General features: G+C 51.2%; 1 protein-coding gene across 8 annotated transcripts in view; it reads left to right on the plus strand.

Moving 5' to 3' along the window:
* Positions 1-25540, plus strand: part of BHMG1 (basic helix-loop-helix and HMG-box containing 1) — a 307327-nt gene that overhangs the window by 247555 nt on the left and 34232 nt on the right. For all 8 annotated transcript variants that reach the window (XR_003851906.1, XR_003851907.1, XR_003851912.1 and 5 more), the window contains one exon: positions 7883-8118. Coding sequence is in view for 1 of the 8 variants with exons in the window: in XM_029571046.1 (XP_029426906.1) it covers positions 7883-8118 (236 nt within the window). In the remaining 7 variants the exon portion in view is untranslated. The remainder of the gene's footprint in view (positions 1-7882; positions 8119-25540) is intronic.

Consider the following 25540-nt stretch of genomic DNA (forward strand, 5'->3'; position numbering starts at 1 on the left):
CGGGAGGCTCCTTACCTCTTCCTGGAGGCCGCTCCAAAGCCAGGGTCTCGCCTACGAACTATCCAGGATTTGCTCTAGGGCCTGGGAGGCCTCAATGTTCTTGGGGCCTGCCTGAGGCTGCTTGTGTTTGCATGGACTTCCTGGTTTGAGCCACGCCCTTCTCCCTAGGGGCCGGCCTGCAGCACTCCTCCATAGTTATAGGGTCAGCTAGGTGTGGGCCTCCCAAACTCCTCCCAGGGAGTTGCCGGTCTGCAGCCCTATAAAAGGACTTCAACTTCCAGTCAGCTTTGCCATGCATCGGAGTTATTTTACTCTGGAGGCTCCTGCCTGCCAAACCAAATAAGCCTGATACTTCACTTTCAATGCATATCCAGCATAGCTCTCTGCTTCAACGGCAGGGGAGAAGAAAAACTGATACTTCACGCATATCCAGCATAGCTCTCTGCTTCAACGGCGGGGGAGAAGAAAAACTGATACTTCACGCATATCCAGCATAGCTCTCTGCTTCAACGGCAGGGGAGAAGAAAAACTGATACTTCACGCATATCCAGCATAGCTCTCTGCTTCAACGGCAGGAGAGAAGAAAAACAACCAATAAGGGCTGAATAACATAGTCTGGGTAAAACAAATAAGCATGGGTGTAGCTTGCTTATTGCGGCGGTTACTACCCCTAACTAATCAAGCTTGATATTTCACTCGGATGCAGCTCCATCACTGCTCTCTACATTAATGGCAGGGGTGGAAGGGAAATAGAACCAAAGAGCTAAGAGAAACAGATAAGTATGAGAAAAAATGTGTGAAGCTTGCTGGGCAGACTGGATGGGCCGTTTGGTCTTCTTCTGCCGTCATTTCTATGTTTCTATAGGTCTTCTTCGTGGAACTCCTCTTTGTTTCGTCTCTTCATGTCAAGTCATGTTCGTGCCTGAGGTCCCTGTCCTGGTGTCTCATCTTGATCTTCTGTTTCCTGATGTTCCTAATTCCTTGGTGTCCTGCTCCTGATGTCTTGCCTCCTGATGTCCTAGCCCTCCTTGGTGTTTGTGCTTGCTCCGGAGCCTTCTGTTCTGCCGGCCGTGGATCTCCGGGTGACACAGCTTCGTCATGGGAGATGCCGGCAGTGGACTGATGTCCTGTGCTCCTGAGCCGTCTTGACTGCCAGCCCATGTGGAGCTCCGGATGACTTCTGGCTCCTTTGTCGAAGTTCTGCCTCGGCTGGATTCTTCCCTGCGCTCGTCCCGCTCTCCGCGTGGTCTGTGACCAGTCTCCTTAGGCTGTGTAGGGCATGCAGTGGGACAGGGTGGTCCGCGACCAGCCCGTGAAGGTGGGCTGTGTAGGGCGCCCTGAGAGACAGTGCCAATGTCTTCCTTCCCAGTTTCTCGTCTGGACTTCAAGTTCCTCATCTCTGATGCCGTTGCATCCGCCCTGGTGTCATGTCTTTGCTTCAACCCTTGTCTGTGATGCCGTCGCATCAACCTTGGTGTCATGTCTTCGTGTCAAGGCCTCCGTCTGCCCTCGACCTCAAGCCAGGCCTGCTGCTCCATGCCGATCCAAGCGGCAGGTCCAAAAGGGCTTGGAATGGTCAGAGGACCATTCACATTCCAACATCATCCTGTTGTTGGCCTTGGGAGCTTGCAGGCCTGGCAGAGGATAAGACCGTCAGCCATGCTGGAACACGCCGTCAACCCTCGGTTCGGCCCTGGATCCTTCTGGGGTTGGACTGAGGCCCAAGGGCACACTAAACCGTTGCAATGGTACATGACTTTAGCGACGGTATAGAAAAGTTTTAAAATAAATAAATAAATAAACAAAGAAGAAAGGTCCGAAGTGGTATAGTGAAATTGAAAGGGGACAAAGATCAGTGTGTGGAGAGTGATGAAGAAATGGCAGAAATATTAAATAAATACTTCGGTGTTCACTAAAGAAGACCCTGGAGAATGATTGTTGCTGATTGACAAGACCATAGATGGAGGTGGATAGATGAAACCCCATTTACAGAAGGCGAATGTATTGGAAGAACTAGGAAAACTGAAAGTGGACAAGGCCATGAGTTCAGATGAGGTACATCCAGGGATACTGAGGTAGCTCAGATGTGCTGGCGGTCCACTGAAAGACCTGTTCAATATATTCCTGGAAACGGGAGAGGTGCCATGAGATTGGAGAAGAGCAGTGGTGGTCCCGTTTCACAAGAGTGGTAGAAGAGAGGAAGCTGGAAACTACAAGCCAATTCGCCTCACCTCGGTGGTGGGAAAATTAATGGAGAAGCTGATGAAGGAAAGGATAGTTAATTATCTGCAATTTGGTGGGTTGCTTGACCTGAGGCAGCATGGATTCTCACCAGGGGAATGTCCTGTCAGACAAATCTGATTGATTTTTTTGATTGGGTGACTAGAGAATTGGATCAGGGAAGAGCGCTCAATGTGATTTACTTGGATTTTAGTAAAACTTTTTATATGGTCCTGCATAGGAGACCCTTGAACAGAATGAGAAGCTTGGGAGTAGGTGCCAAGGTAGTGCATGGATTGCAAACTAGTTGACTGACAGGAGACAGTGGGTAAGGCTAAATGGAACCTACTTTGAAGAAAGAATGGTGTTAAGTGGAATGCCACAGTGATCGGTTTTGGGATCAGTTCTGTTTAGTATCTTTGTGAGCAACATAGCAGAAGGGATAGAAGGTAAAGTTTGTCTATTTGCAGATGATACTAAGATCTGCATCAGAGTGGACAAGCCTGAAGGATTAGAGAAAATAAAAAGTGATTTACGGAAGCTTGAGGACTGATTGAGGATTTGGCAGCTGCGATTCAATGACAAGAATTGCAGAGTCATGTATCTGGGGTGCAGTAATCCAAAATAGCTGTATGTGTTGGGCAGTGAAAGACTAATGTGAATGGACTGTGAAGGGGATCTTGGGGTGATAGTGTCTGGTGATCTGAAGGTGGTGAAGCTATGTGACAAGGCAATAGCTAAAGCTAGAAAAATGCTGGGCAGCTTAAAGAGAGGAATAACCAATAAGAAAAAGGATGTAGTGATGCCTCCTTGGTGAGGCCTTACCTCGAGTACTGCACTCAGTACTGGGGCCTGTATCTCAAAAAGGATAGAGACAGGATGGAGGCGGTCCAAAGAAGAGTGACCAGAATGATGTGGGATCAACATCGGAAGACTTATGAGGAGAGGCTGAAGGATCTGAATATGTATACCATGTAAGAGAGGAGGTGTAGGGGAGATATGATACAGACCTTCAGAAACCTGAAAGGTTTTAATGATGCACAATCATTAAACCTTTTTTCCATTGGAAAGAAATCAGTAAAACTAGGGGTCATGAAATGAAACTCCAGGGAGGAGGACTGAGAACCAACGTCAGGAAATATTTCTTCACGGAGATGGTGATGGATGCTTGGAATGTCCTTCCGGAGGGGGCGGTGAAGACGAAAACATGGGATAAACACTGTGGATCCCTAATGGCTAGAGGATGGAAATGAGTGAATTGGGGGTAACTTGCTGGTGCAGCGGTTACTACCCTTAACCAATAAGCCTTCATTCTATTGATGCAACTCCATCATTACTCTATGCTTCACCGGCAGGGGGAAAAGGGGAATTGGATTCAGACAGCAACCAATGAGGGTCCTGACTTTTATGGTCTGGGGAACAAATAAACATGGGGTAACTTGCTGATATGATATTACTATCCTTAACCAATAAGCTGGATACTTTTTTTTTTTTTTTAAATTTTATTTTTATTGCATATTTAAACAAATTTACAAGAAGTTTCTTGATTAGGAAATATAGGGTTACAGAAATGTTTTCAAATAGTAAAATTCAACCTTGCATTTCCAGATTCTGCATTTAACTAATCACTTATTTCTCTTGGAATGCTTTAGGACATTTATTACTATGCATTGTAATTATTTTTCTCTCTGTTCAGTTAAATTTTAAAGTTTAACTATGTTTGCCATGTTTACCATTTGTTCTTAGTTCTATGTATCGCCGTTCAGGCAGTTTCTTGTTCCTTGTAAACCGGTTTGATTTGTATTTAATGCAGGAAGATCGGTATATAAAAACCAAAAATAAATAAATAAATAAATAAAGCTTTAGGAAATCGAGGGGAGAGACAACAGGAAAATGGAGCAGTTCAATTACAAATAAACATAAGGAAAATTACTGGACCTCCTGCATTGAATTACCGGACATTTGTAATGTTCCCAAAAGCGTTTTTAGCTGTTCCGGGTCTGTAAAGACATATTTACCATTCATATAATCTACTATGCATCTACATGGATATTTCAGCATGAATTTTCCCCCCTTCGATAACAAGTCCTGTCTAAGGGCAATACATTTTCTTCTCCGCATTTGCGTGTTCTTTGCAAGGTCCGGATATACCCAGACTTTTTGTCCATAAAATGTGGATAATCTGGATCGGAAGAAAAATCGCATTAAGTGTCTCTCTCAGATGTAAATGCAAACGATATCAAAAGTGTTTCTCTTTTTTTCACTTCTAACTCTGTCGAGCTTTGTAATATTTCTGAAATATTCAATGGGGCTAAATCTGTAGGATTTTGTTCTTCTGTCTTTTCTTGGTTGTTCTTCAAATCTTTTTTTCCCCGCAAATAATATGCCTTAACTATAACAGGAAGACATGTTGATGGTATTTTGAGAGTTTGAATCATATATTCCTTAAATAATTCTACTGGTGATAATATGTCCAGAACAGGAAAATTGAGTACTCTTAAGTTGTTAGCACGTGCCATATTTTCTAGGCTCTCAATTTTTTTCAATGTCTCTCCTTCTGCTTGAATCTGATACTGTTCAATTTTCTCAGCTTTAGTCAGTCTCTCTTCCATACTTGTTATTTTCCTTTCTTGTTCTAACACTTTTTCAGTATTGCCTTTCAAGGATTTATTTGTCTCTACCACAGCTTCCGTTAGTGAGGTTATAGAAGCGTCCAACTTCACTATCACGTTCCATATAGTGTCCAATGTAATTGTTGCAGGTTTAATAATTATGTTTTTACTGACCTTAGGCTTTGCTCCACGGTCATGCTGACTTTTCAAGCTCTTTTCCTCGATAATTGGTGTACTAGTCTCGAAAGGAATTTTTCCAGCGTCTACGGCTGATCTTTGCTTAAGATCCGCCATTTCAACCCGCTGTTCAACTCCCTTCTCTGCAAGGGGATCCGAATCATCTGTCGTCTCCCGCTGATCTTCTGGCTTGAAAACAGCTACCGAGACTTGCTCCGGTATATCCCCTGGTCTCTCTAGACCAGTTCCAGGTGGCGTCGGCGTCTCCGGTGCCCCTGGGCTTAGCGATATTTCTTCGACCTGGACGGGAGAGATCTGCTCCTGTCTCACCCCGTCAGCGGTCCTCTCGGTGGGCGTTGCAGGAGAAAAGCCAAAACACTCGGCAATACTTCGCTGGGAAGTTTCTGATATTAAATCAGCAGGCAAGCTTTTCAGCTTTGCCTTACGTTTCGTGTGAGGCATTTTCTTCAACAAAAAGGCAAGTTTCAAAGAGGAAAAACGAAACGGATTAAGAGCCGAGCGTTTCCGTGCTCTCAGTAAGCAGCCATTTTGTCTCTCCCCAAGCTGGATACTTTTGATGCAACTGCAACATTGCTCTCTGCTTCAACGGCAAGGGGTAAAGGAGAACTAGATTCAGATGGCAACCAATAAGGGCCCTAACTTTTACAGTCTATGAAACTGATAAGCATGGGGGTAACCTGCGCAGCACAGCAGATTCTAACCAAGACAAACAAAAGAGACCATATAACACCTATCCTGAAGAACCTACATTGGCTTCCTATCAAATTCAGAATTCTTTTCAAAGCCCTCTCAACAATCCACAAGGCAATACATAACATCGCCCCACTCTATCTCAAGATCCCTCTGCAACCTCGCACCTCCGCCAGACCAGTGAGACAAGCATATAGAGCCAACCTAAAGGCCCCACCGATTAAGACAGCATTAAGTAAAAGAGCTTTCTCCACTGCCGGTCCCAAACTTTGGAACTCTCTTCCATCAGACCTCAGACTAGTGCAATGCCCTATAGTATTTAAAAAAAGACTCAAGACCTGGTTGTTCAACCAAGCATTCTCCTGACTTCAGCATTTTATTAGAACTCCAACCAATGATCCCTTTTCATTGGTAAACCCCCCCCCCCCAAGAGAACGCTCTAGTTATTTATCTCTATGCAGCCTAATCAGAAACCTTGCCTTAATCTTAACATCTGTTCTTAACTCCAGCCTACACTATGCTCCATAACTTTTTCCTTTATGTTGTTATTCCCAGTTATTTGTATCCAAGTTCTACCTTCCTGTTTATTGTAAGACAACAATTTGTCATGGCTATTGTTTAAAATGTAAACCGACTTGATTAGTAATTCTGTTACTGGAAAATCAGTATATAAAAGTGCTAAATAAATAAATAAATAAAATTATCATAAGTTTGCCGGGCAGACTGGATGGACCATTTGGTCCTTTTCTGCTGTCATTTCCATGTTAAGTTTGCTGCCAACCCTTTCCTCCAAGTTGCTCAACTACACATTAACTACACATTAGGGATGTGAATCGGGCTTCGGACGATTGAAAATATCGTCGATATTTTCAAAATCGTCAGAAATCGGGGGCTCCCCCGAAACGATAGGAAAACCCCACGATACTGATCGAGGGGGTTCTCTTATCGTTTTGGGGGAGGGCGGGAAAAACGGCGCACAAAAATAACCCCTAATCCCTTTGCTTCCCCCCCCCTCCCAACCCCCCCCCCCCCCCAAAAAAAACATTTTACAGGTACCTGGTGTTCCAGTGGGGGTCCCGGGAGCGATCTCCCGCTCCCGGGCCGTCGGCTGCCACTAATCAAAATGGTGCCGATGGCCCTTTGCCCTTACCATGTGACAGGATATCCGTGCCATTGGCCGGCCCCTGTAACATGGTAGGAGCACTGGATGACCCACACCATTTTAAAAGATGGCGCCGGCTATCCAGTGCTCCCTCCATGTGACAGGGGCCGGCCAATGGCACGGATACCCTGTCACATGGTAAGGGCAAAGGCCATCGGCGCCATTTTTATTAGTGGCAGCCGATGGCCCGAGAGCGGGAAATCGCTCCCGGGACCCCCCACTGGACCACCAGGTACCTGTAAAATGTTTTTTGGGGGTTCGGGAGGGTGGGGGAAGCAAAGGGATTTGTTTTAAAGGGTCGGGGTGGGTTTTTTGTTTATCGGCTCCGGCGCAGCCGATAAACAAAACCGCGATCAGGCCCGATGGAAAAAAACCCACATGTGAATCGGAACCGGAATCTGAACAGATTCCGGTTCAGATTCACATCTCTAGTACACATTACATAAAGAATTTTTAGATTTTGCAATCCTCAGCTTTTAATCCCACCTGTGTGGCTGTTATTGTTCCTGCTTGTCTATGGAGAAAGAAAAGTTGCTTACCTGTAAGAGATGTTCTCCATGGTTAGCAGAACAAAACAGCCACATAATTCTCCCACCTCCTTTAGTTAAAGCTAGCTTGTGAAGTGACTGAGGGAAGAGCATGGCAGTGATCTTTAGTCTTTCTGAGCTATAAAGACGGTTTCCATTGTGTTGCTCTTGGATGATGATACTCACTTGAGTGGCTGTTTTGTTCTGCTATCCACAGCGAACACCTGTTACAGGTAAGCCGCTTCACATTCCTTATGGTGCTTGCATGACATGTTAATCATTTGTTGTATGAAACCTACTCAGAAATAACATATAAGTGATAAAGTCATGAGACATTCATTTGTGTCAGTAAATCCTAGCGATTCTGATTGGACAAATCAGTTTATTCATTAGAATGTCCTCCTAGACTGGACTTGTGATAAACCAAATTATAAGTTTTATGGGGGGGGGGGGTTTTCTCTCGCTTCCCTCAGGATTCCTGCCCAGGGCTGGACTGCACTGCTTCCTCCAGCGAGGAAAATGATGACTACACATGGACCCCATATCAGAGGAGCCGATGCTCACATCATGGCAACCGGAAAAGAAAGAGGGGCCATGGCTTCCGGCAGCTCAAGACACTAAAGAAACTCCACTATCCCTTCCCACTGAAGAAGAAATGTGTCAATGGCTTTATTATGTTCTGCCGATTAAACCGGAAGCAGTATATTCGGTAATCATAATGGTGTTGGTAAATGAAAGAAATAGAGCACATTTGTATAAGGGAGATGGAAGAGAGCATATTTGTAATGGGAAGCACATCTATAATGGGAAAAAGTAAAAGAGCATCTCTGGAATGAGGGGAAATAGTGCACAGAAATATGGTTCTGAGTTTTTCCCTGAAAGGAGCTTTACCTATTGTCTGGTTGTGGAAGACAGAAATCTATTTCAGGCTTTATTTCCTTTTCATTCACCAAAACAGTCCAGACTTATGGGTTTATATCCCCCTACTAGCAGATGGAGTCAAAAAAACAACTATTCCTCTGCACTCAGGGAGACCAGTCACATTTCTACCAGCAGATGGAGACAGAGTAAAGCTGACTTGCTGACATCACTGACATATAGCCCCACCCCAACATCAGCCCACCAGTATATTCCATCTCCAGCAGAGGTAGACTTGTATCTCCCTTGTGAAGATTGCTTGTGGTAAAAAAAAAAAAAAAGAAATTAGAAGTTCCCTGTACATATCCGGATCAGCCCAGACTGCTGGGTTATGCCTCCCTTCCAGCAGATGGAGACAGAGAAAAACTTGAAGGGCACCCCTGTAAGCACTGTGTGCCACCTGCAGTCCCCTTCAGTATTTCTCTGTCTCCAGCAGGTGAAGGTGGCAGAACCTGCAGTCCTGGTTGAGTGATTGAAAAAAAGAAAAACTTAAAAAAAAAATGACAAGGAAGATAACAGCTGGGCCTCCCGAGGAGAGGTTTCATTTTCTCCTCGGTGGCAGGCCGGCCGGGGAGCTACTCTCCCGTGATTCAGGAGAAGGAACAGCCTGGGAGTGACCGGTGGGCTGGTCTCCCCCCCCCCCCCCCCCCCCCCCGGCCCAGAGACAACTGTGGGTCACGGGTTGTGCTCTGGTGAGGCCTGCGCATCGCATGTGAGATTTTTTTTTTTTTTTTTTTATCAGTTTCAAATACATTTAAGTAAACAGTCTTACTTCCAGAAAAACTGAGATTCACATAGTATGTATCTTTTATCTATTACAAAAACAAAAGGAAAAATATAATATCATAATTTGAACATACAATTTTCCATTATTAACTTGTGGTAATTTTTTTAATCTGTGTCCCCACTATAAAGGTAATAAGAATTGAGGTGAGACTAAGGAAAAAAATGGGAGAACATATAGAATAATTATATAATATTAGCTGCGTGTCCAAGTTTACTTAACTAAGTGTCTTCGGGTTTAGATGTTAATTACAGAGGGTATAGTTATATTCCTAGCATTTATAAAGGATTTTAATTGCTCTGGAATGAAAAAGATAAAGGATTCATCCTTCGATCTAACCATGCACTTGCATGGATATCTTAATTGGAAAATATAACCCAAAGATGTTACTTGTGGTTTTAACTTTAAAAATTCTCTACGTCTCTCCTGGGTAACTCGGGTAAAGTCAGGATATATCCTGACTTGCTGAGAAAGAAAACTTACTGAGATATTTTTAAAATATCTCTGCATAATCAGGCTTAAATCAGCCTCATTAAAGAAAGTTACCAACAGGGTTCCACGTTCGAGAACTTCCTCAGTTGAATTTTCAAGAAACTGCGTTAAGTTTTCTAAGGCCTCTGGCTGAATTTGATTATTCCTAGTATTTATCAATACAGGCAAGAAATTAAATTTATTAACTACAGGAATATTTCTTTCTTCAAATTTCAATACTTCCAACATATATTTTTTTAAAGTCACAAGAAAATCTTGTCCTAAAACTTTGGGTAAATTAAGCATTCGTAAATTCAATCTCCTATTATAATTCTCAAGTTGTTCTATTCTCCTATTCATATAATTATAGTCCTTTATAACTTTCAAAACACAGTCAGAGTTCTTAGCCACCGAAACTTCCACTTTCCCAAACTGTTGTTTCATTTCAACGGGTTGCTTCTCCACCTTTTCTTCCAGTAAATCCACTTTTTCTTTTAGGAGTTTTAACTCTGCCCCTTGCTTCTTATGGCATTGGCCTAGGCCTGCCATTAAGTCCCACAACGCTTCAAGCGTTACCACTTCAGGTTTAGCAGGAATATGAAGAGACTCACCTAACTCCATTTGGGCAGAATCTTCTCTCTCCGTTGCTGTCCCAGAAATTCTGGCAGTCCCAGCCAGTGCTCCATGCTCGGCGTCCAGTGTCGAAGTCAGGAACCCCGTCCCTGCTCTTTCTCCGTTCAGCTCCTCCAAGCCCGGCTGCACACCGCCAGATCCGGGCAAGTCCTCCCTCTGGCCCCCACCATCCGGAACTGCTCGACCGATGTCATCTTTCGGCGTCCCGGGCGAGGGAGAGGAGCCAGTCAATCCCGGGGCCTGATGTGGTTGAAGACACGGAGGGCTCAAGGTTACTTCCCCAGGTAATTCCCTCGCTCCCTCGAGGGAAATCACAGCGGGGTTTTCACTCTCCTCTTGACTTGGAAGCGATCGATAGGCTGTTATCAATTTCTGGTTAGAGGGCATGGCTGCTTCGGAGGGGTATAAGCGCACCCTGCCCTTTCTTTTAGCAGGCATCTTCAAGAAAAATTTCCCCAGAATGAGAGCGTTCCTTCGATCTGCCTCACGCAGCGGCCATCTTGCTCACCACAACGCATGTGAGATTTAAAAAAAAAAAAAAAATCAGCTGTTTTCTTGGCGGCGCTGCTACCTTGGCCTCCTGGGCTCTGATTTTTTATTTCAGCACCTTCCTCTCCCTCGGAGTGCAGCAATGCCACACGCTTCAGTGTGCTCTGCCTGTGGGGAGCCGGCGACCCTGCTCTCCAAGGACAACCTCTGCTCTCGGTGACTTCTCAGAGGCGAGGGTCCGTCTGCTTCCATGGCAGGAGGAAGGGGGAAGCTGGATGATCTGTCCTGTGGTGCCGGCAACCAGATCATGCCTCGTGGTGCTCGGCCTGCCATGCTCCCGCGGATCGCGGGAACAGCAGCCATTTTGGGGGCTGTGGTTGCCAATGCAAATAGCTCGGCAGGGGGAGGGGATTTACTTCCCCAGCTTTTTCCACATGATTTGTGTCCCAGGTCTCCCCAGGACTCCTTTCCCATCCCCCCAGTCCTTTGGACTCCCCCTCGCTGGAAAATTTAAAGGGCCAGCCTTCATTTTCACCTGATTTCATGCATAAGGCATATTTGGCTAGCCTTATGCCTATGGGGGATCCGGAGCCTCCTCCGGGTCGGCCTGGGGCTGAGTCCTCTCCTCCCGCGAAGGCTCCTAGGCTGGATCCTCTGGAGGTTTCTCGAATTCGGGTGGTCCAGGAAAGATCCGGTTCTGGGACCCAGGGGACAGTTGCGCTGGGGGATCCGCTTCAGGCAGACGTGGATGAATTGTCCGAGCGTGTAGCATAGGTGGAAGGGGATGATCCTTGAGTCTTTAGGCTCTTTAGAAGAGATGAATAGGAACCCATGATCCCGCATGTCCTTGCGGAATTGGGTATATCAGCCGGGGAAACACTTCAGGATCAGAGCATGGTGGATCCGGTACTGACTGGTCTTCGTTCCCCGGCTAGGACTTTACCATTTCATCCTATGCTGCTTCAGCTTATGTTTCGGGAGTGGGATACTCCGGAAGCTAGCCTTCATGTGGGCCGCACTATGGACAAATTATACCCGCTGCCGGAGGACTCTCTCGATCTCCTTAAGGTTCCGAAGATTGATGCGGCAGTATCCGCAGTCACAAAGCATACAACTATTCCGGTAGTTGGGTTGGCTGCCCTTAAGGACCCCCAGGATCGTAAGCTTGAGGTTCTCCTTAAACGAATCTTAGAAGTGTTGGCTCTCGGGGTTCGGGCGGCCGTTTGCAGCGGTTTGATGCAGCAGGCGAGTCTCAGGTGGGTACAACAGTTCCTGAGTGCCCGAGAGCTTTCCCCGGAGGAGAAGGAGCAGGCAGATCATCTGGAAGCGGCAGTGGCGTATGGGGCGGATGCCCTGTATAATCTTTTGTGTACGTCTTCATGCACGATGGTTTCGGTGGTGTCGGCTCGCAGGCTTTTATGGCTCCGAAATTGGTAGGCCGATGTTTCCTCCAAATCGCAGCTGGGGGCATTTCTGTTTAGGGGGGAATTCCTTTTTGGTGACAGTTTGGAGCAGCTTATAAAGTCTTTGGGGAACAATAAGGTGTACAAGCTCCCAGAGGATAGGCCGAAAGCGTCCAGGGGTTTCGGTTCCTCTCGTTTGCGTTTTCGAGGTCAGCGCCGTTTTTGTCAGTCTAAGCTGGCGCTTTTAGCCAAAGGCAGACATCCGGGAGATCTTGGTCCCATTCCTTTCGTGGCCGTAGGCCTGTCCGCAACAGCGCTACCCCGGGTGCGACAGGAGCCAAATCATCCCAATGAGAAAGTGCCGACCCACTCCCCTGTTCCAATCGTTGGAGGACGGCTGTCCCTTTTTTACGAGGAGTGGGTCAAAATCACGTCGGAACACTGGGTTCTCTAAGCATTATAGAACACGGTTACGCCTTAGAGTTTGCTCGACCCTTGCGCAATCTATTCCTCGTGTCCCCCTGTGGGTCCCGGGAAAAAAAGCATCAAGTGTCTCTGACTCTTCATCGGTTGCTAGACCTAGGAGCGGTGATCCCGGTTCTTTCGGACGAAGTATGGACCGGCAGATATTCGATTTACTTCCTAGTGCCGAAGAATGAGGGCTCCTTCCGTCCGATTTTGGATCTAAAGAAGGTCAATAGAGCCCTACGTGTGTCCCGTTTTCATATGGGGACGCTACGTTCTGTAATTGCCTCCATCAGAAGCGGGGAATTTCTGGCGTCGCTTGATTTGATGGGAAGCGTACCTGCACATTGCGATTCGGGAGGATCATCAGCGGTATCTTCGGTTCATGATCCTTGGCAAGCATTATCAATTTCAGGCTCTTCGGACATTGTGTGCACCTCTGTTTGAACTGCTTCAGTGCGTTACTCTGAAGGATCTTACGCTCAAAACGATGTGTTTGGTGGCTATCGGCTCGGCAAGTTTCTGAGATTCAGGCACTTGTCGCGAACCTTTTCTTCGGTTCTCCGATTCTGGCGTTTCTCTGAGAACAGTACCATCCTTTCTTCCTAAGGTTGTATCGGTTTTTCACATGAACCAGTCCGTTGAATTGCCTGCTTTTCCGGATTTGGATCAAAGTTCTCCACATGCACAGGAACTGAAGCGTTTGGATGTCAGGTGGACACTACTGCGTTACTTGGAGGTCACTAACAACTTTCGCCTGTCTGATCATCTTTGTCTTGAGGAGCGGTCCCAAGAAAGGACATAAAGCTTCCAAAACTACTATTGAAGGAGGCTATTGCCTCAGCGTACCTATGTCACGGGCGAGCAGTTCCAGATGGTCTAAAAGCTCAATTGCTTTGTTCTCGGGCTGCGTCATAGGCAGAAAGTCAGTTGATGTCACCCCAGGAAATCTGTAGGGCGGTGTCTTGGAAATCTTTGCATACTTTTGCTCGGCATTGCTGCTTGGATGTTGGGGCTCCAAATTCCGAGAGGTTTGGAAGCGGTGTGCTTCGAGTGGGGCTTTCCAGGTCCCACCCCATTTAAGGTGGCTTGGGTACTAGGGATGTGAATCGTTTTTTGACGATATTTTTTAAATCGTCATTAATCGTTAAAGAGTGCGATACAATAGAAATTCTACCGATTTATCGTGAAAAAATCGTTAATCGGGTTAGTGCACACTAACGGGAGTTAGGACACAACCTAAAAACCCACCCCGACCCTTTAAAACCGCTCCCTTAGCCTCCACCACCCTCCCGACCCCCCCCCAAAAAACATTTTAAAATTACCTGGTGGTCCAGCGGGGGTCCCGGGAGCATTCTCTCGCGCTCGGGTTGTCGGCCGAAAAACAAAAAACCCACCCCGACCCTTTAAAACCGCTCCCTTAGCATCCACCACCCTCCCCACACCCCCCCCCCCCCCCCCAAAAAAGTTTTAAAATTACTTGGTGGTCCAGTGGGTCCCGGGAGCGATCTCCCGCTCTCAGGCCGTCGGCTGCCACTAATAAAAATGGCGCCAATGGCCCTTTGCCCTTACCATGTGACAGGGTAACCGTGCCATTGGCCGGCCCCTGTCACATGGTAGGAGCACTGGTTAAAAAAAAAAAAAGAGAGAGTAGGGAAGTTTTAGGCCCCCTCGTTTTTCTTTGCCAGGTCCTCCTTCCTTTGTCATTTTCCTCTGCACCCCTTACCTCCTTTTCCCTTTCACTTCTCTAGGGAATTAGTGGAGATGGCTTAGGCTCGATGGGATGAGCAGCTTTTGGCTAGGCCCCCCTTCTCAGGCTTGGTTCAGTCAGCCGTGTGATAGGCCACAGCAGCAGTTTCTTTTTTCCTGTGTGCTTAGGCATGTGTGCGCATTCTCGCCATGTGACAGAGCATGCACTGCAAGTGTACTTGTGCACATAAGGCTTTGTCCTAGATTTGAGCACGTTTGCCTGGGTATACCCAGGCGCAATTGGGGTACATGCAGGAGGTCACCTAGAGCCAAGTGCAGGAAAAATATGGCACCAGGGACAAAAAAGTCTTAAGAGCCTTGCTATCTGTGAGGTTTACCATATAAGGGTAATCCAGCCATTGCTTTCTCTACACCTGCATCAGCGCTGTTTAGATGCTGAAGATGATTTGTCTACTACAGATTTTGCTGACGGTGGGACATCCCCTTGGCCTATGGTGGCTCTGGAGGGGAGTGGAGCGGGAGGTGACTAGCAAATGGTTCCCCTCTTGTTCCTAATGGCAGAGGCATCCATGAGAGAGGGGTCAGAGAGTGCCAGGTTTGAGCCTATGGGCACTGGTATTTCCCTGTACGTACCAGGATCAGTCCAGACGGTGGGTTATGTCCCCCGTCCAGCAGATGGAGTCAGAACAAAGCTTCGGAGAGCGCTAGCACATAAACCAGTGTTCCCTCAGAGAAGCCTCAGTATCTTTCTGACTCCAGCAGATAGGAGTAGGGGAGCCTGAGCTCCCCTTAGGAGGGTGTAGAGTTTTGTTTTCTTCTCTCTTGCTCTCCTTCTATTCTTTGATTACTCTTTGTGTCTCTGGGCATGGATCAAGTTTGTTTAAAAAAACAAAAATAAAGTTTCACAGGGCTTAACAGCCTATGGACAGGCACTTCCTCCCTGAGCTTGCAAACAGTTCTGTGGTTTGGGGCCAGCCTGTCTCTCCCTTCTCTCCTACATGGCCTGCGGGGTAAGTTTTGGTTGTTTCTTTTGGGTTGCAGATTTTAGCTGCTCCAGACTTCTCCAGGGGTGACTGCTGCGGTGTTCAGGCCCCTCCCCCTCCCCCGCCGCGTCCTGACCCATGGCCCCGGGATGCGCATTCCTCAGGGCTGCCCGCTGCTTAGAGCATTTTTGCTCAGCTCAGGGTTGAAGTTTCAGCGAACATGTCGTTTTCTCGCTGCCGCAGCACAGGTTCCCTCACAGCACCACCCCCCCTAGCGCAGATGCCACACTCACAGCGATGTTAGGCATGCGGGGAGCCAGGTTCCCGGCTCTCCCACGAGGGGGTGTGCACGAGGTGCCTCCTTGGTGGGGAGGGCACCTCGCAGCCAGCGGGACGGCCTTCTTCGCGCGATTGAGCACGCCTTCACATTTCAGGGTCGGCCCCGTTCTTGTCTATAGTGGGAACGGTGGCCATTTTGGATTCAGAGCTGATGTTGCCTGCACTGGAGGGGGAGGAATTGGACAACGAATTTCCCTGCCAGCCACCGGTTCTTACTCTGGTTCAGCCTCTAGACCCCATGGGTCAGCCCGGGTCTCTTCCTACACTGCCCCCCCCCCCCCACCGAGACCTTCTCCTTTCTCTACAGACTTCGTGCTCTTGATGCATAATGCCTATATGGCACGCATGTGCCGGCCCCCAGGACGACGGATTTCCCTGGGGGCGGGCCCTCAGGGACTTCACAGGGGCCCTCCCGGGTGCGCCTGGCATTACCCCCGGTACAGGGTGTTTCCCCAGCCTCGGATCCTATGCCTGTCGATCCATTAACCTGTGCGGATGACCCGTTGCTCGCTGCCCAGCTTGAATGCGACGATCCCAGGGTACTGAGGATTTTCCAGCGGGAGGAGCTGGACAATCTTATTCCGCATATTCTACAGGAACTTGATCTTGATGCTCCCCAGGATCCGAGACCCTCCACCTCGCATAAGAAAGGAGACCCAGTACTAGCGGGCCTCCGACCTCTGGCGAGGGCCTTTCCTACACATCCCACTTTCATGTAATTGTTAGCTAGGGAATGGGACGTGCCCGAATCCTCCCTTAGGGTCAGCAGGGCAATGGAGAAGCTCTATCCTCTTCCCGAGGACTTCCTGGATCTTCTCAAGGTTCCAAGGTAGACTCCGCAGTGACGGCAGTCACAAAACATACGACGATTCCAGTCACCGGAGGAGCGGCACTGCGGGATCTTCAGGACCGCAAGCTGGAGATACACTTCAAGAGGGTCTTCGAGGTCTCCGCCCTTGGAGTCCAAGCGGCCATCTGTAGTTCTCTTGCTCAAAGGGCGGGTCTCCGCTGGGTGCAGCAATTCTTGACCTCTCAGACATTGCCGCCGGAGGAAGCTGCTCAGGCGGATCGCCTGGAGGCGGTCATCACCTCTGGCGCAGATGCCTTGTACGACCTCCTGCGAGTGTTGGCAAGGGCAATGGTGTCGGTAGTCTCGGCTCGCCGCCTCCTTTGGCTGCGTAATTGGTCAGCGGATTTGTCCTCCAAGGCACATCTGGGCTCCCTGCCGTTTAAGGTGAAGTTCCTCTTCGGGGAGGATTTAGATCAGATCATCAAGCTCCTTGGTGAGAATGCGGTACACAGTCTTCCTGAGGACCAACCCAGGTCTGCCAGATCCTTTAATTCCCTGTACGTACCAGGATCAGTCCAGACCGTGGGTTATGTCCCCAGTACAGCAGATGGAGTCAGCACAAGCTTCGAGGGGGCGTTCCCATATATACCACTACCCCCTCTGCTGGAGTTCAGTATCTTCTGACTCCAGCAGATGCGAGTAGGGGAATCGGAGCTTCCCCAATTTGGCAGGGGTTCTCTTCTTCTGCTTTCTTTTCCTCTGATTTCTGTCTAATTTCTGTTTGTTATGTTCACAATTTGGATCAAGTTTTAAAAAAAAAAATAAGAAAAGCTGTCAATTTTTGGGGAGGCGTGGCTTTCACCTCTCTCCTTCTGTGCTGTCTCCCGCGTGCTTGTTTCTTGGACCGGGGGTAAGTTTTGTACTTTGTTAAAGTTCCTTTTCAGCTTATCGTTGGAGTGCCTCGCGGAAGCCGGTGCGGCCGGCCTCTCCGCGGTTTTTCCTCTTCCCCGGCCAGTTTCTTGCGCCGCGTGGTCGGCTGGATCTGGCAGAGAGGAGCATTTCGCTCGGGCAGCGCGGCCGTGCAGGCCCCCCCCGCGGCACTTACTCGCGCTCTGGGACGGCGGGCAGCGCAGGCCGACGGGGCCCCCCCCCCCCCCCACCCCGAGGCTCTTAATTTTTATTTTCGCCGGGAGACCCGAGGCCGCGGCCGTCACACTGTTCGGCCTGCGGCGAGCTGGGGTCCCGGATTTCCCGCGAGGGCATCTGCGCCAGGTGTCTTCCCGGGGGGGGGGGGGGGGGGGGGAAGGCACCTCGCAGTCCCTCGGCGAATTTTCATTTTTTACAGCGTTGCCCGGGCGGCGCGGGCCGGCCACTCTGCCAGTTATGGCGGGAACGGCGGCCATTTTAAGTCCTCACCGCGAGGAGGAAACGCAGGCAGCGCAGGGAGATGGGGCTTTTGTCGACATTTCTCCCCCGATTCTGATGCCACAGCACGACTCTCAAGCCCAGGGAACGACAGCACCTCCCGACGGGCCTCCCCCAGCGAAGATGCCCAGGCTTAAGCCTCCAACATCGAATCCCCCTGACCCGGGGGTGCTGGCGGCCCAGCCGGCACCCCCCCAGGTCAGTCTGACACCCGCTGCAGGGGGGGCGGCTGCGGTCCCGGCGGGGCACGGCCCCGTGAGTCCGGATTTGGGACAAGGAGATGGATCGTCTGAGGGGGATGACCCGCGTACCCTGCGCCTCTTCCAGAGAGAAGAGCTGGACGATCTCATCCCACAGATCATACAGGAATTGGACCTCGAGCCGCCTCCGGACCCGCCTGCTCCGGTGGCTCCCGCTGTCGTAACATCTTCAAAGAAGGGCGATCCGGTCTTGGCGGCCCTTCGACCGAGGGCCAGGGCTTTTCCCATTCATGAGTCATTCATGCAACTACTCACCAGGGAATGGGATACACCGGAGGCGTCCCTGAAGGTCGGTCGTGCCATGGAGAAGCTGTATCCACTGCCTGAGGATTTCTTGGACCTCATCAAGGTTCCCAAGGTGGACTCCGCCGTGTCGGCAGTCACGAAGAGGACGACCATTCCTGTGACGGGAGGAGCGGCCTTGCGGGATACGCAAGATCGCAAGTTGGAAGTCTTTCTCAAGAGGGTCTTCGAGGTCTCTGCCCTGGGTATGCGGGCGGTGATGTGCAGTTCGCTCGCTCAGCGGGCTAGCCTTCTCTGGGTGCAACAACTCCTCACGTCGCAGGTTTTGCCCGCCGATGAGGCCGCCCAGGCGGATAGGCTAGAAGCGGCGGTGGCCTACGGGGCGGATGCCTCGTACGACCTGTTTCGGGTCCTGGCAAGATCCATGGTGTCCGTAGTGGCGGCTCAGCGCCTGCTGTGGCTTCGCAACTGGGCGGCGGATACATCCTCCAAGTCTAGTCTGGGCTCCCTTCCATTCAGGGGTAAGTTCCTATTCGGGGAGGATCTGGACCAGATCATCAAGTCTTTGGGGGAAAACGCGGTGCATCGTCTGCCGGAGGATAGATATCGGCCTTCGAGACCGTATGTCTCTTCCCGGACCAGATCCAGGGCGCAACGACGCTACAGGAGCTACAGGCCATCGGGCTCTAGACCCACCGCCTCCAGGCCCCAGACCTGGTCGCGTTCCTTTCGCAGACGGAGGCCCGCACGCACCGCCCCCGGAGCAGGCAGCCCCTCTCCGAAGGCTTCACAATGATGTCAGGCTCGCCCACTCCGCCATTCCCAGAATCGGGGGTCGGCTGGCTCTTTTCTACCAGGAGTGGGCGCAGATCACCTCGGACCAGTGGGTCCTGGACACCATACACCACGGCTACGCCTTGGAATTTGTCTGCCCTCCGCGGACAAGGTTCATTTTCTCCCCCTGTGGCTCGGCGCTCAAGAGAAGGGCGGTGCAGGCAACGCTGGACAGACTTCAGGAGATAGGCGCTATTGCGCCCGTGCCCTTCGGAGAGGTGGGCTCGGGCCACTATTCCATCTACTTTGTAGTGCCAAAGAAGGACGGTTCCTTCCGACCCATCCTGGATCTAAAGGAGGACAACAAGTCCCTCCGGGTAGTCCGGTTTCGCATGGAAACGCTGCGGTCGGTGATTGCGGCGGTACATCGGGGGGAGTTCCTCGCCTCCCTGGATCTCACGGAGGCTTACCTGCACATTCCCATTCGACCGGATCAACACAGTCTTCTCCGGTTCAAGATCCTGGACCAGCACTTCCAATTCATAGTTCTCCCGTTCGGTCTGGCAACGGCACCGTGGACCTTTACCAAGATCATGGTAGTTGTGGCGGCAGCCCTTCGAAGGGAGGGCGTGCTGGTCCATCCTTATCTGGATGATTGGCTCATCCGAGCGAAGTCTTTCAGCCAGGGCCAAGCGGCGGTGTCCAGGGTGGTACAGTTCCTACAGTCCCTGGGATGGGTAGTGAACTTCTCCAAGAGCTCCCTCGTACCCTCGCAGCGTTTGGATTTTTTGGGGGCGACTTTCGACACCCGGCTGGGCAAAGTTTTTCTGCGTCATGACAAGGCGCAGGCTTTGCGGGATCATATACAGCGGTTCTCTGCGTTACAAGATCCCACATCCTGGGACTACCTCCAGCTCCTGGGGGTGATGGGATCTACCATCGACATGGTACCTTGGGCATTTGCGCATCTCCGGCCCTTGCAGTGGGCGCTCCTCTCACGTTGGAAACCAATTTCGCAAGACTACCAGATGATCCTCCCGCTCCCGCAGAACGCCAGGGACAGCCTGGGCTGGTGGCTGGAGCCGTCGAACCTGGCTCGTGGCGTGTCCCTAGATGTTCCAAACTGGGTGGTGGTGACCACCGATGCCAGTCTACTGGGCTGGGGAGCAGTTTGCGATCGAAGCACCACGCAGGGGACGTGGTCCACGCTGGAGGCGAAGTGGTCCATCAATCGTCTGGAAACCAGAGCGGTCAGGCTGGCTCTGCGACATTTCCTGCCGCTTCTTCGGAACCGGGAGGTCAGAGTTCTTTCGGACAACGCTACCACCGTGGCCTACATCAACCGCCAAGGAGGCACGCGCAGCCGGCAGGTCGCACTAGAGGCGGCGCTGCTGATGCAATGGGCGGAGCGTCATCTCGTCCGGATAGCGGCCTCGCACATCGCCGGTGTGGACAATGTTCAGGCGGACTTCCTCAGCCGTCAACTGCTGGACCCCGGAGAGTGGTCTCTGTCCCAGGACGCGATGCAACTTCTCGTCCGTCGGTGGGGAGCCCCCCACCTAGATCTGATGGCCTCCGCTCTCAACACCAAGGCTCCACGCTTCTTCAGTCGCCGGAGGGAGCACGGCACGGAGGGAGTGGATGCCCTGGCTCTCCCGTGGCCGCCACATCTGCTACTCTACGCTTTTTCACCGTGGCCACTGGTGGGCAGGATGCTTCGCAGAATAGAAAGCCATCAGGGAACCGTGATTTTCGTCGCCCCGGAATGGCCCAGGCGACCCTGGTTCGCGGACCTGCTGCAGCTGGTGATCGACGGTCCAGTCAGACTGGGACACCTCCCCCGTCTCTTACGTCAGGGTCCGGTATTTTTCGATCAGGCAGAACTCTTCTGTCTTGCGGCCTGGCTTTTGAGAGGCGCCGCCTCCGGTGCCGGGGATACCCGGAGGCGGTAGTATCCACGCTGCTGATGGCGCGTAAGACGTCAACGTCGGTGGCCTATGTGCGGGTCTGGAAGGTATTAGAGCTGTGGTGTGCCAGCCAGGACACGAGACCCACTAAGGCTTCCGTCCCTCAGATCCTCCAGTTCTTGCAAGCGGGGGTGGAAAAAGGGCTCGCCTATAATTCCATACGGGTCCAGATGGCCACCCTGGGCTCGCTGTTGCGCAATGGCGGCTCTCTGCTACAGCACCCGGACATTGCTCGTTTCCTCAAGGAGGTCAAACACGGCCACCCTTACGGGACCCTTGTCCCTCTTGGAGTCTCACCCTTGTGCTTCGTTCCCTGTCTGGACCACCGTTCGAGCCCCTGCGCAGTGCAACGATCAAGGATCTCACCCTCAAGGCTGTCTTCCTGGTGGCCATCTGTTCCGCTCGCCGCATTTCGGAGCTGCAGGCTCTATCGTGTAGAGAGCCTTATCTACGTTTCTCCGACTCTGGAGTGTCGCTCCGCACCGTCCCCTCCTTTCTTCCGAAGGTGGTGTCTGCATTCCATGTGAACCAGACGGTGGAATTGCCGTCCTTCTCTTCCTCCGAACCGAAGGCTCTCCGACTCCTGGATGTCAGGCACACTCTGCGTCTCTATCTGGAGGCTACCAACGAGTTCCGGATTTCTGACCATCTCTTCGTGCTTTGGTCCGGTCCCAAGAAGGGGTCTCAGGCCTCGAAGACGACCATTGCAAGATGGCTGAAGGCGGGCATTGCCGCTTCCTACATTGGTGCGGGGCGGACTCCCCCACCTGGCATTGTTGCTCATTCTACACGTTCTCAGGCGGCCTCCTGGGCAGAGGCTCGCTCGGTCTCTACTCAGGAAATCTGTAGAGCAGCAACTTGGAAATCGTTACACACGTTCTCGAAGCACTATCGTCTGCACCTCGCCTCTTCGGTCTCGGGTCATTTTGGCGAGCAGGTTCTCCGAGCAGGCCTCGCAGGACCCCACCCGATTTAGGGACGCTTGGGTACATCCCACGGTCTGTACTGATCCTGGTACGTACAGGGAAAAGAAAATTATTCCTTACCTGCTAATTTTCGTTCCTGTAGTACCATGGATCAGTCCAGACGCCCACCGTGTTTGGGTACTCTTTTCTGCTCGGCTCTACTCGCCGCTCTTTAGCACTCTGTTCTGTGTTATGCACTTTTTCGATGTTTTCACAGCTCCCTACAAGTTGGTAGGCTGTTTACCGTTATTTGTTGCGTGTTGCAATCATTATGCATTGACTGTTCATACAAACTTGATCCAGAAGGGGTTTTCTACTCGGGCTTTGATATACTCATACTGAACTCCAGCAGAGGATGTAGTGGTATATATGGGAACGCCCCCTCGAAGCTTGTGCTGACTCCATCTGCTGGACTGGGGACATAACCCACGGTCTGGACTGATCCGTGGTACTACAGGAACGAAAATAAGCAGGTAAGGAATAATTTTCTTTTCCTCCAGAAGTCGGTTCCGGGTACAGCGTCGCTCCCGTACCGCCAGGCAACCGACACCGAGGGCTCCCTCCTACAGGTCTCAGTCGTGGACACGCTCCTTTCGCGGGCGCAGACCAACCAGGGACGGGGGGACCCAAGGAACCTCCGCCAAGCCCGCTCAATGATGCCAGGCTGATCCACTCCTCGAGCCCCAGGAGTGGGGGACGCATCTCTCACTTTTACGAGGAGTGGGTCCACATCACCTCGGATCAGTGGATCTTAGACATCCTAAGGCGCTGCTACGCATTGGAATTTGTAAGGCCTCCCAGAAGCAGGTTTCTCTTCTCTCCATGCGGAACCCCACACAAGCAATTGGCAGTCCACCAGACGCTCAACAGGCTGTTGACCATAGGGGTTATTGTCCCAGTACCCCCTGGGGAGGTGGGTCTCGGGCACTATTCCATATACTTTGTAGTCCCCAAAATGGACGGTTCATTCCAGCTGATACTGGATCTCAAGATGGTCAACAAGTCCCTCAAGGTGCTCCACTTTCGGATGGAAACACTACGGTCGGTAATAGCGGCAGTCCACAAAGGAGAATTCCTGGCCTCGCTGGACTTGACGGAGGCTTACCTTCACATCTCCATCCTCAAAGCGCATCAGTGCTATCTCCGTTTCAAGATTCTGGGTCAGCACTTCTAATTCCAAGCCCTGCCTTTCGGTCTCGCAACCACGCCCCGAACGTTCTCAAAAGTGATGTTGGTAGTGGCGGCAGCCCTCAGACGGGAAGGAATCCTGGTGCACCCATACCTCGACTATTGGCTCATCCGGGCCAAAACATTGGAGCAGGGGAACGCGGCGGTCCAGCCACCTCCTGCAGTCCCTCGGATGGGTCATCAACTTCGCCAAAAGCAGTCTCCTGCCGACTCAGTCCTTGGATTTCCTGGGGGCACGCTTCAACACAGCCAGAGGCGAGGTCTCCCTGCGTCCGGATCGGGCGACTTCACTCCGAGAACAGGTGCATTGCTTCTCTGCTCTCCCCGAACCCACGGCCTGGGACTACCTACAGCTACTGGGTTCAATGGCATCTACCATCGACCCTCGTTCCTTGGGCCTTTGCACACCTGCGCCCCCTGCAAAGGGCACTTCTTCTCTCGTTGGAAACCGGTGTCTCATGATTACCAGCTTGTCCTTCCAATTCCCCAGTTCGCCAGGGACAGCTTCGGGAGGTGGCTAGAACCGCTTCACCTGGCACGGGGCATGCCCCTCGAGGTGCCAGAGTGGGTGGTGGTCACCTTGGATGCCAGTCTGACTGGCTAGGGGGCAGTCTGTCAGACGAAATCGGTTCAAGGTCAGTGGACGAAGGCCCAAGCCACGTGGCCCATCAATCGACTAGAGACGAGGGCAGTTCTACTGGCACTGGAACACTTTCTACCTCTCGTGCGACATCGGGCGGTCAGGATCCTTTCGGACAATGCCACCACCGTAGCATATATCAACCGTCAAGGGGGCACGAGAAGTCGACACGTCTCTCTGGAAACGGACCTACTGATGGCTTGGGCAGAGATTCATCTCTCCCATCTTGCAGCCTCCCATAATGCGGGCGTGGACAATATCCAAGCGGATTTTCTGAGTCGCCAACGGTTGGATCCCGGGGAGTGGGAGCTTTCCGAGGACGTGATGCGACTACTCGTCCGCCGCTGGGGCACACCTTGTCTGAACCTCATGGCCACCTCCAGCAACGCCAAAGCACCTCGCTTCTTCAGTCGCAGAAGGGATTATGGCGCAGAGGGGGGGCTCAGGGCTCCAGCTACCGTCTTTCCCTTCCACCCCATGCTCAAGCTCCTGATCCTACGGGAATGGGAGGCCCCTGAGGGGGGCTCTCCGGGTGGGGCGTGCCATGGACAAGCTCTATCCCCTCCGGAGGAATGTTTGGAAATGCTAAAGAATCCCTCTGTGGACTCCTGTTTCAGCGGTCACCAAGCATACGACAATCCCAGTGGAGGGATCGACGGCTCTCAAGGACGGGCAGGATCGTAAGTTGGAGGCTCACATGAAACGCATCTTCGAAGTCTTGGCTCTCGGAGTCCGGGCGACTTGCTGCAGCAGCCTCATACTGCGGGCAGGCCTCAGGTGGGTTCAACAATTACTCTGCACCCAAGAACTCCCGCCGGAAGAGGCAGAGCAGGCTGAGCGTCTAGAAGCCGTAATCACTTACGGGGCAGACGCAATCTATGATCTGGTTCATATTCAGGTGAAGGCGATGGCTTAGGCGGTGTCTGCCCGGAGGCTCCTCTGGCTATGCAATTGGTCGGCCAATCAGTCTTCCAAAGCCCGCTTAAGCACGTTGCCTTTCAAAGGTAAGATGCTCTTTGGTGAGGACCTTGAGAAGCTTATGGACTCCTAGGCGGACAGCAAGGTCCTTAAGCTCCCAGAGGACCATCCTAAATCTGCCCGGTCTTACACGCCCTCCCGTTCTCGCTTCCGGGGTCAGCGTCGTTATACTCCGTGCAGGCGGGGTGGTTCCTCAAGGGGTTTTTCTTCTTGAGCTCAGTCTTGGTCTCAGTCCTTTCGTGGGCGGCGGCCCTTTCGCGAGAGCCAGCCCGCATGCTCCACCCCCAAGCCTGCCACACAATGAAGTTCAGCTGACTCATTCCTCGGTCCCCTACCTCAGTGGCCGCCTCTCCCTGTTTTACGAGGAATGGGTCAAAATCACGTCGGATCAGTGGGTCCTCGACATTATCAGAGACGGGTACGCCTTGGAGATTGTTCCCACCCTTCCCAAATGGTTGTGCTATGCTCCTCCTGCGTGGCTGTCTGTTCCAGGGAGTACTGTTAAGTGTCAATCCAGTCCCTAGATTAGTGTTATTACACTCTTTGTCTGAGCTCAGTTTTTTCTTGTTGTCTGAGTGATGGAATGGTTATCTGTTAATAATCAAGTTTTGCTAGTTTGTCCACAGTTGGCTTTTGCAGAGAATACTGGCGGGCTGATGTCACTACAGGGGTATATATACTGTGATGTCAGCTTTGCTCCGTCTCC

This window comes from Rhinatrema bivittatum, chromosome 11 (genome assembly GCF_901001135.1).
Source record: "Rhinatrema bivittatum chromosome 11, aRhiBiv1.1, whole genome shotgun sequence".
NCBI lineage: Eukaryota > Metazoa > Chordata > Amphibia > Gymnophiona > Rhinatrematidae > Rhinatrema > Rhinatrema bivittatum.